Consider the following 15813-nt stretch of genomic DNA (forward strand, 5'->3'; position numbering starts at 1 on the left):
TCTTTATGTCCTTGGTAGGCCAAGAACTACTCTAAGTAACAAGGAAAAGAAAGCTGGGTGGGCATCGTCCCAGGGGAACAGGTGACCAATGCCCAGAGAGGTGGTTGCAAGGGCATCACGCAGCACCTCCGGGCAGTAAAAACCTGGACAGGTTTCAGGGTCCATCAGCCAACTCTTGGGTGTCCAGATGCTGGTGGTTAAATCTAGAATGATGTAGGGTCCAGAGCTGGGCCTCCCACCCTCACCTCCACTCAGCACCCATTTCCCCGCCCCACTGACAGTGTGCCTGGCTGGGCTCCCAGGGCACCTGGGCCGGAAGAGGATGTTGCAGCTGGACTAGGAGAGTGGAGGCTCAGGAGGGCCTGTGCTGGGGCCCCACCTCACCCTCTAGGAGACCCAGAGCAGCAAAGAGAGAGGCCGAGGAGATGCACTTCCTGGGGACACGGTGACAGTCACCTCACCTTGTCACCTCCTTGGGTGAACAGCCAGCAACCTCTAGTAGGAAGAACTCCTAGCAGAAGCGACCTGGGTCCCAGGCAGGGCTGAGGGACTCAAGCAGCTGAGCGGGCCCCCTGGAGTATGGGATTCCGGGTGGGGGCGGGGGACGTTGGAGGAGGTTTCGGAGATGAAGGGGCGCGAAGCCCCCTGTGGATGTGCCTGGGCTGTATCCTGCTCTCCCCACGAGGGAAGGGTCTCCTCCCCTTGAATCCCTCTCATCCACCTCACCCGCCTCCCTCATCAACGTCGCTCCCGCGGGCAGCTCGAAAGATGCTGTGGTTGCGGCGGGGAGGCAGAGACAGACGCTCGGCGTCCGGCGGCCACCCGAGCCCAGGTCGGAGCCCCTGGGGCATCTGGGGCCGAGGGCGCAGGAGGAGCGGGGGGCGGGGGGGGGACCGGCGGTTGGCAGCGTGCTCGCCCAGGAGGGGCTGGGGAGGGGGGCGTGGCAAGCGAGGCGCTCCGTCCTTTCCTCTGCGGCGGGAGCTGTGCAGACACCCTGCCCTCCCCCGCCCCCTCGGAAGCGACTGGGCAACAAGTTAAACTTGGGGGGAGGGCCGGGAATGGCCGTCCCGGCGGCGCCGAAGCCCGAAGCCCATAGGTGGCCCCGGAGCGGCGACGGCCTGGGCTGAAGGCCTGGACGTCCGAGGCGGGAGGCGCGGGGGCCAGGGACGCGCAGGACCACCGGTCCCAGGCGTCTCCTCCGCGTGGCCGACCTACGGGAATCCGGGAAAGCGGAAAGTAGCGGTTCCAGCAGGGAGGCGTGGCAACTGGGAGGCGGAGCCCGTGGGTGGGGCGAGGGGAAGGCCGTCCCCTCCGGTCAGAAGCTCCCCTCCGATTGGCTGTGAAGTCAGAAACTCCTCATCGAATGGGGCCCGGGGGTCGACGGGTAGCCACGCTTGGAAGTGTGACCGCAGTTGTCCGCTCGTCCGCAGAGGCGTCGCGATGGTGCCCCGGGAGCGCGCTGTCCTGGCGGTGCTGCTGCTGTTCGCGGCGCAGGTGGGACGGCGGCGGAGGGTCTCCGGGGAGGGAGGACTCTGAGAACGGTAAGGGGGCTGTGGCCTGGGCGCGCGTCCGGAACGAGGATGACGCGGGCGGCGGGACATCCCGCATCCGGATTCCCATCCCGAGCAGGTCGGAACGGGAAGTTTCCTGCACCCAAAGGCCCAGGCGGGGCCGATCCCGCTGCACATCCTTGGTGACTGAGCGCGGGGAGCCCCAGTGGAAGGAGGTGGGGGGCAGGCGGAGGGGCGGGGCTGCGGAGGGGCGGGGCTGCGGAGGGGCGGGGCTGCGGGGGGCTGAGTGTGTGTGTGTGTGCACGTGTGTGCACATTCAAATATATAATACATGTACACGTTCAGATACACATACACACTCAGATCCCCGTTCCCAACCCATAGACAATATCCTTTTTTTTTTTTTTTTAAATTTTATTTATTTATTTATTTATGGCTGCGTTGGGTCTTCGTTTCTGTGGGAGGGCTTTCTCTAGTTGCGGCGAGCAGGGGCCACTCTTCATCGCGGTGCGCGGGCCTCTCACTATCACGGCCTCTCTTGTTGCGGAGCACAAGGCTCCAGACGCGCAGGCTCAGTAGTTGTGGCTCACGGGCCCAGTTGCTCCGCGGCACGTGGGATCTTCCCAGACCAGGGCTCGAACCCGTGTCCCCTGCATCGGCAGGCAGATTCTCAACCACTGCGCCACCAGGGAAGCCCAGACAATATCCTTTCTTAACACAGTCTATATGCAACAGGTGAAAAAATTAACTATAGACTAGAAAAAATCAAATACTAAATTCCAGAGGATTACTACCACAAAGGGTCTAGTTCTGACCATGCAAATAAAATAGGCGTCCACCATCGAAGTAGTCAACAAATCCACATGCATTTGGGAACTAAAGAACATATTCCCCCCAAATAATACTGCTGTGTATCGCGAGTGGAACAGCACGGAGATGCTCCCCCGAGGAAGCCCACCCCGACGAGGGAGGCAGTGCTCCGGGTTGGCGGGTGACTGCCACTCCTTGTTCAGGGGTCTCGGTGTCTGCTTCCATCCGGAGCAGAGGCATCTTTTGATAATGCCAATCTTCTCTTTCTGATTGAAGGTGACCATGGCAACCGGGGAGACCCGGTGTAAACCGGGCGAGTATGAGGTTGCCGGCCTTTGCCGCTCCAGCAAACTCTGCCCGGCTGGTGAGTCTGGGACCACTTACAGAGCCTTCCGGGGCAGACCCCTGCCTGGGAGGAGGGAGGCCTCAGTCCCTTTGAGCAGAGCTGGGGGCTGCCTGTGGGGTGGGAGGGCCTCTCCTGGGCAGCTGCCCAGTGCCCCACCTCTGCACCCACCTTGGGGGCTCTCGTGTGAACAGAGTGGTGTGTGCTTGTTTTGAGATGGGTGAGGTGAGTTCAGCAGGGCTTGGAGGACAGAAGTGGGGATGCGTGCCCAGGCTGGACACGCCCACCTTCCCACCCGCACCCCATCCACGCTCAGACAGGTGTGCCCACGTGATCAATGAAAGTCCCTTCACGGCCTCCTCTTGTAAGGGTCCAGCCACACACCTGTACCATCACCATGGGCATCATCCACTCACACACACCTGCACACGTGCCTCATTTTATCCGGGCAAGTGTGCCTTCCGGGCTCCTGGTTCAGAGACCAAACGCCCAAAACCTGGACACTCAGCCCCGTATCCTCCCCACACACGCCTGCACACCCACCAGTACACGCACTACATACAGTTATACACACACATCCATGCATTCACACGCACACCTACATGAACCACATGTAGGAAAGAAAGGGACACGGTTGGTCCAACATGAAATCTCGTGACCTCTGCCCAACATCCACATACTGCGTGGCATCAGTAAAAGCCAAGGGGCAATTCAGGTCCCCGGTTTCTGGGACACCTGTGGCCTCGGATCAGTCCAGAATGTTCCAAGGAGAGGGGTGGGTACTGTGCAGGCAGTCTGGCCTCCAGGTGCCTTGGGACCTCCTCATGCAGAGGCCTCAGAGACCAGGCGGGGTCTGCGGCAGAGCAGGACAGCCCTGGACACCCACCTCCCCTCCGTGTACCACCTGCCACAGGCCACTACGTCAGCGAATACATAGACCAGGACCACAGCATCGGAGACTGCAGGGAGTGCGAGTCTGGAACCTTCCGGGCCCACCCCAGTGAGGAGAGCAGCTGCGTGCCGTGTTCCCAGTGCCGGGAGGGTGAGTGGGCTGCCGTCCAGGCAACGTGCCCCCATCGACTGGCCCTGTGGGAACCTCCCCAAAGGAAATGATCACAGAGGAACACGGGGATGGGGCTGCCAGAGCAGGCATCACAAAGTGCTTGTTTTTATCATGACGCTGTGTGTATTGGCTAAAGAATCAACCTACAGGTCATTAGGATTTCAGAGTTGCTATGTGTAAGGACGACATACAGAAGTTCTTCTAAACCTCTGTATATCGGTGACATTGTTTTTTAAAATGTAATTGAAAAATACCACTTGCATTAGCAAAAGAAAACCAAACAAACAAGATTCTTTGGAATAAATCTAGCAAAGCATGCATAAATGTGTAAGTGAACAAACAACATTTAAGGAAATCTAAATATGGAGAGAAATACCACAAGAGAGTAAGCAAGAAGGCTCAACGTTTTGTTGGGGGTTTTTTGGGCCGCACGGTGTAACTTGCAGAATCTTAGTTCCTGACCAGGAACTGAACCTGGGCCACAGCAGTGACAGCGCCGTGTCCTGACCACTGGACAGATAGGGATCTCCCTCAGTGTTTTCAAAGTATCAGTTTTCCCAGGAATGGTTCTTAGATTTAGTGCATTCCCAATGAAAATCCCAACAGAACGTATCAACTTATCATGCCATACACCTTAAGTAGATACAATTTTTATTTTTAAAAAGTAAACTATCCCAATAGGAGATTTCATAAAAGTGGCTATGCTGACAGTTGCCAAAACAGCTTCCTTCTTTCCTAAAGGGGGAAAACAAGATAGCACACTGGCTCCCCCAAGTACTAGGACTCTGTACAGAGAGACAGTTCAGCAGTGTGATATTCACGTGGGGGTGGACAGTGGGCCCCGTGGAAATAGCCCCGTAGATGTGAAATGTGGGGTGTGGCCCCATGACCGAGCCCGTCACAGGCGAAAGGGCGGAATCCCCCCGTGATGCTGGGAGAGACCCTTCATTGTCCACACCGAGTAGAGCTGTTCTGTTCTTCGTGGGGCAGACGAGATGGACAGAATGATTTGGGGGTGTTCCTGAGCAGTTGGCCCTGTGCCCCAGCCCAGATGGCTGGGGCACCCACGGGCCCCTCCACAGACACTCCAGATGCAGGGGATGAGGTCTGGCTGGTCCCCGTCTCCATCCCTGCTGGGGAAGGAGGGGGGTGAAGATTCTGAGGCTTTGACTGTGAACCTGGACGTGGCCGGCGTGGGCAGGACAGAGTCCAGGCCCCAGTGACTGACCGTCGGCCTTCCCTCCAGCAGATCAGGAGGTGGTGACTGAATGCTTCCCAACCAGCGACCGGCTATGCCAGTGCAAGCAGGGCAGCTTCTACTGCGACTCCAAGCACTGCACGGAGAGCTGCTTCCGGTGCAAAAGGTGTTGGCCTGGGGTGTGTGAGCTGAACAAACAGGACTGGGCGTGGGTTCCCCTCCTCCATTCACTGCCTGTTTGGCTTTGGGCCACTTATTCTTCCGCCCCCTTCCCGGAGCCTCCGTTTTCCCGTGTGTAAAATGGGGCTAATGGTAGCACCTGCCCCATAGAGGTGTCCTGAAATTAAGTCAGACAAGTCACCTGGATGTTTCCACCTGGTGACGGACTGGAGTCAGTGCTCATTCCTTCCTTCAGGTATGATCATGAGCCCCGCTGTGGCCTGCAGGTCATATGGCAGGCCTGGCGCCCCCAGCCATGGTGGAGACCGTCCCAACACCTATACAGTGACAAGCCCGTGCGGGACAGAGGGGATGCTAGAGACAGGTCTCTAGAGCAGAGGCCCCGTGAGGGAGGGAGGGAGGAAGCTCCAGGCAAAGAAAACCACAGGCAGAGAGGACGGCAGTACCACGCCCTGAGGCAGGGTGGGATGCCCACTGTCACGGTAAGAGTTTCCTGGGGCTGCTGTAACAAAGCACCACAAGTGGGTGGCTTTTAATAAACAACAGCAATGTATTCTTTCACGGTTCTGGAGACCAGAAGTCCGAAATCAAGGTGTCAGCAGCGCGTGCTCCCTCCGAAGACTCTCAGGGAGGAATTTCCCTCGCTTCCTCAGCTTTCCATGTTGCCGGCAGTCCTTGGCGCTCCTTGGCTTGTAGACGCATCACTTCAATCTCTGCTTCCGCCTCCAAGTGGTCTTCTCCCTTTGTTTGTGTGTCTGCATCTTCACGTGGCCTTCTCTCTGCCTGCGTACGATTTCCTTCTTGTAAGGACGCTGGTCATTGATTCAGGCCCACCCTGATCCAGTATGACCTCATCTTAACACGATTACATCTGCAGAGACCCCATTTCCAAATAAGGTAGCATTCTGTGGTTTCGGGTGGGCATAGATTTTGGGGGGACTTTGGGGAAGACATTTACAGTGGTAAAGCCACTTGTAAAATTGCTCACATTTGTAGACTCTTAAATACAACTCAGACCATGTTAAACTGTTGACTCGTGAACCGGACAAGTCCAAAGTAAGGACTGCCCTCAGGTCTGGTTTGATCAGGGCTCTGGCTTCTCTGGACTTGCTTGCCTGTCCCCTTCTCCATGAGCTTCATCTTTAGGCTGACTTCCCTCTTGGTAGAGATATGGCTACGGCAGGTCCAGTCCTCATAGCCACACACATCTCTATCCGGGAACAGAGACAGAGGGAGGCCCCTCCCCTATATATCAGAGAATCCCCAAGCTTTATTCTCATTGAGCCAATTTGGGCCAGATAGCCCGGGAAATGCCAGACACTGATGGCCTGAAGCCTGGTGGGGCAGCACAGGACGCGGGGCCGGTCCCTCTAACCCCTGACCGGTGGGTTTTAAGAAGGATGCTTTGGGCCGGGCCTGGGCGGGGAGAAGTAATCCGCAGGGTTTCTTTATTCTTCCTCTCAGGTGTGAAGACAGCACCATCCTTCAACCCTGCAACGCCACAAGGGATACAGTTTGCGCCGTAAAAATTCATCCAGAGGCTGGTAAGGGTCTGATTCTGTCTCTTAAATCCATAAAAGTAAAAAGTTGAGGCTCTGTGGTCCCTAAGGTCCCTGTTGTCACAACTCAGCTCTGCTGCTGTTGCTTGGCTGTGTGTGAATAAAACTTTATTTATAGCAGTGGGCGGGATTTGGCCCATGGGTCACCGTTCATACACTCCTGTCTTGAGTAAACAAATAGAATCCTTGGGGACAAGCTGTGGCTCTGCCATCCTTGTCCCCATGTTGGGGCCGTGTCGGCTCAGGCACTATTCTTTTTTTTATTATTGATTTACAATATTGTGTTAGTTTCTGGTGTACACAAAGTGATTCAGTTTTTTATATATATATATATATATATATATATATATATATATATACATACACATATTCTTTTTCAGATTCTTTTCCATTATGGTTTATCCCAGGATACTGAATATAGTTCCCTGTGCTATATACAGTAGGACCTTTTTGTTGGTCTATTTTATATATAATAGTGTGTATCTGTTAATCCCAAACTCCTAATTTATCCCCCCCTCATCCCCCCTTACCCTTTGGTAACTGTAAGTTTGTTTTCTACGTCTGTGAGTCTGCCTCTGTTTACTAAACATGTTCATTTGTGTCGTATTTTTAGATTCCACAGGTAAGTGATTTCATGCGGTATTTGTCATTCTCTCTCTGACTTACTTCACTTCATGTGATCATCTCTAGGTCCATCCAGGTCACTGAAGATGTCTTGCCCATTTTTATATTCGGTTGTCTGGGGTTTTCATTTTCTTATTTTTGATGATTATTTATAAACATTGCTAATTATTTATAAGCTTGGGATACAAGCCCTTTGTATTGGATATCTGCACCCACCTCTGCCCCCGAGGGTGCCTTTTTACTCACTTTATGGGGTCTCTTGTGGACAGAGGTCCTTCTTTTTTTTTTTTTTTTTTTTTAAAGAATGTTTTTGCTTATTTCTTTTAAATTTTATTTATTTATTTATTTATTTATGGCTGTGTTGGGTCTTCGTTTCTGTGCGAGGGCTTTCTCCGGTTGTGGCAAGTGGGGGCCACTCTTCATCGCGGTGCACGGGCCTCTCACCATCGCGGCCTTTCTTGTTGCGGAGCACAGGCTCCAGACGCGCAGGCTCAGTAATTGTGGCTCACGGGCCCAGCTGCTCCTCGGCATGTGGGATCTTCCGGGACCAGGGCTCGAACCCGTGTCCCCTGCATTGGCAAGCGGATTCTTAACCACTGCGCCACCAGGGAAGCCCCGGTCCTTCATTTTAATGAGATCAAGTTTGTGGCTGTTTTCCGCTATGGTTGGTGCTCTTCCTCTCCAGGGTGAGAAATCTCTGCTCACCCGGAGAAAGTATTCTGTTATGTGACCTGCCAGCAGCTTCGTGGTCTTACCTTTCTCTTCTTCACTCTACATGAACCTGGAATTGGTGTTTTGCGAGGTGTGAGGTAGGGGTCTAGGTTCAGTGTATGTTTTCCCACTGCACATATCGACTACCCCATTTTGTGATTTGAAGACGATCCCTCCCCCGCCCTCAGTTGTTACTTGGTCATAACTGAGCGCCGTGTCCATCTGGGCTTCCTATCTGTCTGTTCTGGGGCCAGTGCCACTTTCCTGCCAGCCTTGATGTTGGAGCTGAAGTCCCCCTTGCCTCCTTCCACAAGGTCGTCAGGCCACCCTTGGACTCAGCACATCCACTGAGATTTAAAAATCAGCTTGTCAGTTTTCTTATGTTTTAAATAACATGCAAGGACCTTTTTTCTTTAAATTTTTACTGGAGTACAGTTGGTTTACAATGTGTTAGTTTCAGGTGTACAGCAGAGTGAATCAGTTATACGTATACATATATCCACTCTTTTTTAGATTCTTTTCCCATATAGGGCATTACAGAGTATTGAGTAGAGTTCCCTGTGCTATACAGTAGGTCCTTATTAGTTATCTATTTTATATATAGTAGTGTGTATGTGTCAATCCCAATCTTCCAGTTTATCCCTCCCCCCCTTACCCCTGGTAACCATAAGTTTGATTTCTGCATCTGTAACTCTGTTTCTGTTTTGTACATAAGTTCATTTGTACCCTTTTTATAGATTCCACATATGAGTGATATCATATGATATTTGTCCTTCTCTGTCTGACTTACTTCACTCAGTATGACAATCTCTAAATCCATCCATGTTGCTGCAAGTTGCATTATTTCATTCTCTTTTATGGCTGAGTAATATTCCATTGTATATATACCACATCTTCTTTATCCATTCATCTGTTGATGGACATTTAGGTTGTTTCCATGTCCTGGCTATTGTAAATAGTGCTGCAGCGAACACTGGGCTGCATGTATCTTTTTGAATTATGGTTTTCTTCAGATATATGCCCAGGAATGAGATTGCTGGATCGTATGGTAGTTCTATTTTTAGTTTTTTAAGGAACCTCCATACTGTTCTCCAATATGGCTGTACCAGTTTACGTTCCCACCAACAGTGTAGGAGGGTTCCCTTTTCTGCACACCCTCTCCAGCACTTATTGTTTGTAGAATTTTTTGATGATGGCCATTCTGACCGGTATGAGGTGATAGCTCATTGTAGTTCTGATTTGCATTTCTCTAATAATTAGTGATGTTGAGCATCTTTTCATATGCTTTTTAGCCACCTGTATGTCTTCTTTGGAGAAATGTCTATTTAGATCTTCTGCCCATTTTTCGATTGGGTTGTTAGTTTTTTGATATTGAGCTGCATGAACTATTTGTATATTTTGGAGATTAATCCCTTGGCAGTTGCTTCGTCTGCAAATATTTTCTCCCATTCTGAGGGTTGTCTTTGTGTTTTGTTTATGGTTTCCTTTGCTGGGCAAAAGCTTTTCAGTTTAATTAGGTCCCATTTGTTTATTTTTGTTTTTATTTTCATTACTGTAGGAGGTGGCTCAGAAAAGATCTTACTGTGATGTATGTCAAAGAGTGTTCTGCCTGTGTTTTCCTCTAAGGGTTTTATAGTATCTGGCCTTACATTTAGGTCTTTAATCCATTTTGAGTTTATTTTTGTGTATGGTATTAGAGAGTTTTCTACTCTCATTCTTTTACGTGTAGCTGTCCAGTTTTCCCAGCACCACTTACTGAAGAGGCTATCTTTTCTCCATTGTATATTCTTGACTCCTTTGCCATAGATTAGGTGACCATAGGTGCGTCGGTTTTTCTCTGCACTTTCAATCCTGTTCCATTGATCTATAATTCTGTTTTTGTGCCAGTACCGTACTGTCTTGATTACTGTAGTTTTGTGGTATAGTCTGAAGTCAGGAAGCCTGATTCCTCCAGCTCCATTTTTCTTTCTCAAGATTACTTTGGCTATTCGGGGTCTTTCGTGTTTCCATATACATTGTAAAAATTTTTCTTCTAGTTCTGTGAAAAATGCCACTGGTAATTTGATAGGGATTGCATTGAATCTGTAGATTGCTTTGGGTAGTATAATCATTTTCACAATATTGATTCTCCCAATCCAAGAACATGGTATATCTGTCCATCTGTTTGTGCCATCTTTGATTTCTTTCATCAGCATCTTACAGTTTTCTGAATACAGGTCTTTTGCCTCCTTATTCCTAGGTACTTTATTCTTTTAGATGTGATGGTAAATGGGATTGTTTCCTTGATTTCTCTTTCTGATCTTTCATTGTTGGTGTATAGGAATGCAAGAGATTTCGGTATATTTATTTTGTATCCTGCAACTTTACCAAATTCATTGATGAGCTCTAGTAGTTCTTTAGGGTTTTGAGCATCTTTAGGGTTTTCTATGTATAGTATCATGTCATCTGCAAACAGTGACAGTTTTATTTCTTCTTTTCCAGTTTTTATTCCTTTTATTTCTTTTTCTTCTCTGATTGCCGTGGTGAGGACTTCCAAGACTATGTTGAGCAATAGTGGTGAGAGTGGACATCCTTGTCTTGTTCCTGATCTTAGAGGAAGTGCTTTCAGCTTCTCAGCATTGAGTATGATGTTTGCTGTGGGTTTCTCGTATATGGCCTTTATTATGTTGAGGTAGGTTCCCTCTATAACCCACAAACACTTTTGAAGGCTATTATAACACCAGAACAGAAGGCAGAATGAGGAAGGGCCTGATCAGAGAATAAAGAAGAGCCTTTAAGCAGAACAGTGGCACCACATGAAAGACTCGCTCCTTCCTCCTCTGTCCTTGGTGACAGATTGCATCAGGGTGGCCGAGCGTCCATGGCTCTGATGGGCCCGCCCCCACCCCCCGTGTCTGTGCGTCCACGGCTCCTGTTGGCGCTGGGAGCTTAGCAGGGTGAGACGGAGACACCCCAGTGGTCACGCCAGAGGTCTCCCCAGGGTGGACCCTGCCCTGTCCCTTGGGCCAGCGTGGCCCGGCCCTACTGCCATGAGGACTGGCCATCCACTCCCTCCTCCCAGCCTCCTCCGGGCTCTGCCTGCTGCTGACCCAGGAGTAAATCCTGCAGCTGCGACCACTCACACCTGAGCCCCATCCCAGGATGCCAGGGCCTCTTGCTGCTCTGCTGGCAGGTCAGACCTCCTGCTGCTTCCAAGGACGTGAGCAACAGCCCAGGGCCTCTGAGCCCAGGTCCTGTCTGAGCCTGTCGTGCCTCCTGCTGGGGAGGTTCGTGGCGACAGTCATCGAGAGAGCACTTCGGGGCCTGGAGAGCGGCGGTGCTGCCACCACGCCCGAGAGCAGCACGTCACTTGGATGAGGTGAGCGTGCCTGACCCTGCGACAGCATTCTCCGTTTTGCCTCCTTGCAGGAAAACTAAAGTGGTCGTGGATCCTCTTTACTGCGGCTGTGGTCCTTTTCATCGCCACGACCATCATCACCGCCACCTTTTGCCACTATAGAAAAAGAGGTAAATCAGAGTCACGTTGATCCTTGAGGAAACCGGGTCAGCAAGAGCGTCAGGAGCTCAGAAACGGGGGCCTGGGGTCAGTGGTTCCTGACGGGAGCCTCTCATTTGAACACAGCTCTGTTCGCTTTCCATCTCGGGGGGCCCCGTGTGTGTCTGAGCTCGGAGCCGCCTGCTGCGTGCTCCCCGACGTGCAGGGCTTGAGACCAGAATCGCAGGCGGCTGCTGGGGACGGGTGTCCAGGGTGCCGGGGGCCGGGAAGCCAGGAGACACGGGTGCAGCTCCAGCCAGAGGGTCTTGGAGGAGGCGGTCCCTGGGTGCTAGGGAAGCTTACCAAGTAAGTGCCCCTCCTGTGTTTTCCCAGCTGCGTGGTTTTTCCAGTCGGTTGTCGGTTTTGTGAAACGTAAGTCCACTTTCTTGACTTTGAATTCAAGGCATTTCCTCTCCCCACAGAAGTCGCTGTAATAGTTAATATCAATTGTTTTCAGTTCTCTCTCTTCTTTTTGATTTGCAGAAAATCCAAAGGAGCCAGGCAGCCCTGTAAGTATCACCCTGGGATTTGTCCCGGGAAGCCCCAGGAGGTGGAGGGGTGGGGGGCATCCCCAGGCCTTCCCCACTGCGTCCACACTTAGCCTGTCCAGTGGTGTCTGCGCCCACCTTAGCAGAGCCCTGGAACATGTGTGCTGGAAGACTTAAATTCTGCTGAGGCACAGGGGACAAAAGGCTTTCTTTTGTTTCTTTTGTTCAAAAAGAAAAGGTTGTTCTTTTCTTTTTGTTACTATAATCATATCCCAGGGCTGCTGAGACAGATCCCCATAGACGGGGGGCTTAAAACATTAGGAGCTTACTGTCCCACAGTTCTGGAGGCCAGAGATCCGAAATCATGGGGTTGGCGGGTTTGGTCCCCTCGGGGCTCTAGGGGCGGGTCTTTCCTTGCTTCCCCTGGTTGGGGCTGGACTTGCTTGGCGCTCTCTGGCTTATGGGCGCGTCACTCCAGTTTCTGCTGTCTTCACACAGCCTCTCCCCGTGTGTCTCTGAATCTCTCTCCTTTTAAGGGCACTAGTCATAGGATACCGGTCCCACTTTTATCCAGTATGACCTCGGCTGAAGAGACCCTATTTCTAAATAGGTCCCATTCACAAGTACTAGGGATTAGGATGTGGATATATCCTTGGGTGCCCACCATTCAACCCACCACAGGCTTCTCTTGGGATCCCCCAAGGAGTCGGTGGCAGAGCAGGGACCTGACCCCGTGCAGTGTTCCTCTCTAAAATTGCACAGGCCTTGCTTACCTATCAGACAGTTGGCATTTCTTTCCCTAAAAGTGGCTTGGGAAGGGCCTGTCCTGCAGGCTCCTGTCACCAGAAGAAATGACTTTGTTCCTTAGTCACCTAGAAGCAGCCAGCCCAAGGAGATGCAGATGCCCATTGACCTTGAGAGGGGCCAACCAGCCCCTGGTGTGGAGACCAGGCCGCTGTTGGAGGTGGAGGACTCAGCCCTGGCGCCCGAGGCCAGGACCCGCCTGGGGCCCTCCAAGGACGCTGGGGAAATCTTTGAGCTACAGGAGCTGGGGGCCGAAGGAAGTCCAGCAGCCCCAGAGCAGACACTACAACAGACTCAAGCTCCCGAGGCCCCCAGGCCCCCAGGCCAAGCAGAGGTATCCCCTTCCCTCCACAGCCTGGAGCAGGTAAGTGGACCGTTGGGAGGGTCTGAATGATGACCAAGGCCCTGCTCGCTGAGCGCTTGCTGCGTGCAGGGCTCTGTGTGGTGCTCTTGCGGAGTTCTTGTCTGAGTTTCCTGAGGCTGATATAACAAAGTCCCACAGCCCAGAGTCAGGGAGGGGGGTGTTTAAACATCAGACTTTTATTGTCTCATGGTTCTGGAGGCTGGAAGTCGGAGATCAAGGTGTCGGCAGGGTCACTTCCCGCCGAGGGCTCTGAGGGAGAATCTGGTCCAGGCCTCTCCCAGCTTCTGGTGGTTTCCGGCAATCTGTGAGGTTCCTTGGCTTGGAGAAGCATCCCCCCATCTCTGCCTTCATCTCCACGTGGCCTTCTCCCTGTGTGTGAGTCGCTCTCCAAATTTCCCCTTTTTATAAGGACCCCAGTCATATTGGATTAGAGGCCACCCTAGTGACCTCATCTTAACTTTATCGTGAGCAACAACGCTGTTTCCAAATACGGTCACGGTCACAGGTACTGGGAGGACTTCAGAACCTTTGCGGGGACACAATTCAACCCATAACCTTCCCCAACCCTACCTGCTGTCTGAGGGTGTAACAGGGAAGAGCCAATTCTGACTCCATGTTGGATCTGTTTCTTTGACTTTAGCCTTTGCTTTTCATTGCTTTTGTTACTATAATCATACATAATGGCCTGCCTCAGGGAACGCTGCCCCTCTGCCTGAAAGTTAAACTAAAGTGCCTCTGTTCATCTCACAGGAAGACAATCTGACCCTGCCCACCTGTGAATGGCTGCAAGAAAGAAGAAATTAATGCATCCCCTCCTCAAGGATGGTCATTCCAGGAGATGATTTGCAAGACTGATGGTCCTCTTTACTTCCCCACCGCCTCTCCCTCTCTATTCTGCCTTTTTACTTTACTTCCCTGTCTGATTCTATAAAAGAAACTGGAATCCAGACCCTGATAAGGTGGTTATTTTGAGACATAAGTCTGCCATCTTCTCGGTCTGCCGGCTCTCCGAATAAAGTCGTATTCCTTGTCTCAACACCTCGTCTCTGACTTATTGGCCTGTGTGCGGTGAGCAGCGCGAGCTTGGGCTCGGTAACAAGGGGACCGTGGCACCAAGGGGGAGCAGTGGCTCAGCGTGTGTCCTCGCTGGGCCCCGGGGCTGGGAAACAGCAGGACCGAGGAGGCACAGCCCGCTGGTGCTGGACCCTGCAGCCTCCTGCGCTGTCAGCAGAGCTGGGCCGAGCACCTCCTGGGTGCCGGGCTTGGCATCTGGAGAACACGGGGCTGCAAGGGCAGGGTGTGGGATGGATCCCGAGATGGGTGGGATTGTCCCCGAGTGGGCCGTGTCCAGCCGTGCACAGCAGGAAGCGACGGTTCCCATCCTCCGCTGTGGGGCTGCTGGGGGCTTTCCCGAGTGGGTGACACCTGAATGGGGTTTGACGAATGATCAGACACCCACTAAGTGGCCCCGGGGGGGAGGGCTAGGGTTGCTGAGTGATGAGGAACCCTAAGGCAGGGCAAGGTCAGGGGTTGAAGAAAGGGGAGACTGGGAGGAGATCGTGGACCCCTGGGCCACCCTTGCACAGCCACGGGGCTTGAGAAGTCCGGAGACTGTAGGTTCCATGGGTCATGCGCCCTTATGCATCATTTCAGGGAGCCGGCCTGTGACTTTTGTCGGATTCTCCAGGGCTCCCGAGACGAATAAAATGCAGAAGTTGGGGCCCCTGCCGAGGGTCAGGTCAGGGTGACGTGCTGGTCCCTGGGTGTCCCTCCGGGGCTGTGCTGTAACAGGGCAGCTGTTCGTACCCTTTTTACCAGCCATGAGACGGAGCGGTGAGTCCTTGCCGGCCGTGGGCAGAGGCAGAGCTGAGATTTGAGCCACGTGGTCAAGCTCCTGGCCTCAGGCCCCGGCATCTTGAGGAACGCCTGGCCTCATCCAGGGAGAACCCCGTGCTCGTGGCAGCTCCTTCAGACGGGTGGTCAGCTTTCATCTGTCTGGTGTCCTGTCCATGCTCGGATTTCCCTGAACTAGGAGGCTGTGTGGATAAGTCACTAATATTTGTCCACAGTGCATGTCTGTAGACCTGTGTCCTCTCCATTGTCTTATCCAGAGAGCAGGTCACCGCCAGGTGACATCGTTCAGCTGTTATCCGCACCCCCCAGGGGAGAAGGAGCAGGGCCGGGGTCTGGGAAGAGTCAGGAGCACATGCAGAGCAGCAGGGACCCCCGCCCGCCCAAACGGGCAGCCGTGACAGCACGGTGTCGCCCGCACGCCCAGGCCGTGTCCTGGGGGAGTGTGACCCAGAGGACACGCTGGGCTGTGAGCTCTCCGCTACCCGTGGGGGGACGGGGGTGGGGACTCCCCACGGGCTGACTCAGGGGTCTTCTCATGTTCATAGAGGCCCACCGGCCCCCACCCACGGCTCCCGCAAGAAACCAGGTTCTGGTTCTATTTCAGTAGAATTCCTCTAAGAGGCCACACAGGTTTCTGCTCCTGGACCCATTTTATTCTCTTCTCTCTGCAGGAATGTGAACCAAAGTATTTTTTGAAGGACGTTTCCTGTGATGGTAAGTAGTCTAAATTCTTCATTTTCTTTTTTTATTTGTTAACCTTTTTTTTGTT

The 15813-nt window shown here is 52.6% G+C and overlaps 1 protein-coding gene across 2 annotated transcripts; it reads left to right on the forward strand.

Moving 5' to 3' along the window:
- Positions 1–1365: 1365 nt before the first annotated feature.
- On the forward strand, positions 1366–14226 carry LOC137771657 (tumor necrosis factor receptor superfamily member 26-like). 2 transcript variants are annotated; one of them, XM_068555201.1, is made up of 10 exons: positions 1366–1494; positions 2598–2685; positions 3578–3706; positions 4974–5091; positions 6570–6649; positions 11408–11506; positions 11868–11906; positions 12018–12043; positions 12891–13190; positions 13941–14226. In XM_068555201.1, the coding sequence occupies exons 1-10, from the start codon at positions 1441–1443 to the stop codon at positions 13992–13994; spliced, it is 987 nt and encodes a 328-aa protein (XP_068411302.1). In that variant the 5' UTR covers positions 1366–1440; the 3' UTR covers positions 13995–14226. The 2 variants fall into 2 exon arrangements, with proteins under 2 accessions (XP_068411302.1, XP_068411303.1); XM_068555202.1 differs by having other exon boundaries at positions 4977–5091.
- The last annotated feature ends 1587 nt before the right edge of the window (positions 14227–15813 follow it).

The sequence above is a fragment of the Eschrichtius robustus genome, chromosome 11 (genome assembly GCF_028021215.1).
Source record: "Eschrichtius robustus isolate mEscRob2 chromosome 11, mEscRob2.pri, whole genome shotgun sequence".
Lineage (NCBI taxonomy): Eukaryota > Metazoa > Chordata > Mammalia > Artiodactyla > Eschrichtiidae > Eschrichtius > Eschrichtius robustus.

Excerpts from the sequence above, each read along its gene's own strand:
- LOC137771657 (XM_068555201.1), top strand. The coding sequence starts at position 1,441 with ATGGTGCCCCGGGAGCGCGCTGTCCTGGCGGTGCTGCTGCTGTTCGCG. Across the intron at positions 3,707-4,973 it reads GTGTTCCCAGTGCCGGGAGG|CAGATCAGGAGGTGGTGACT; the intron begins GTGAGTGGGCTG and ends CCTTCCCTCCAG. Across the intron at positions 12,044-12,890 it reads CAAAGGAGCCAGGCAGCCCT|TCACCTAGAAGCAGCCAGCC; the intron begins GTAAGTATCACC and ends TTTGTTCCTTAG.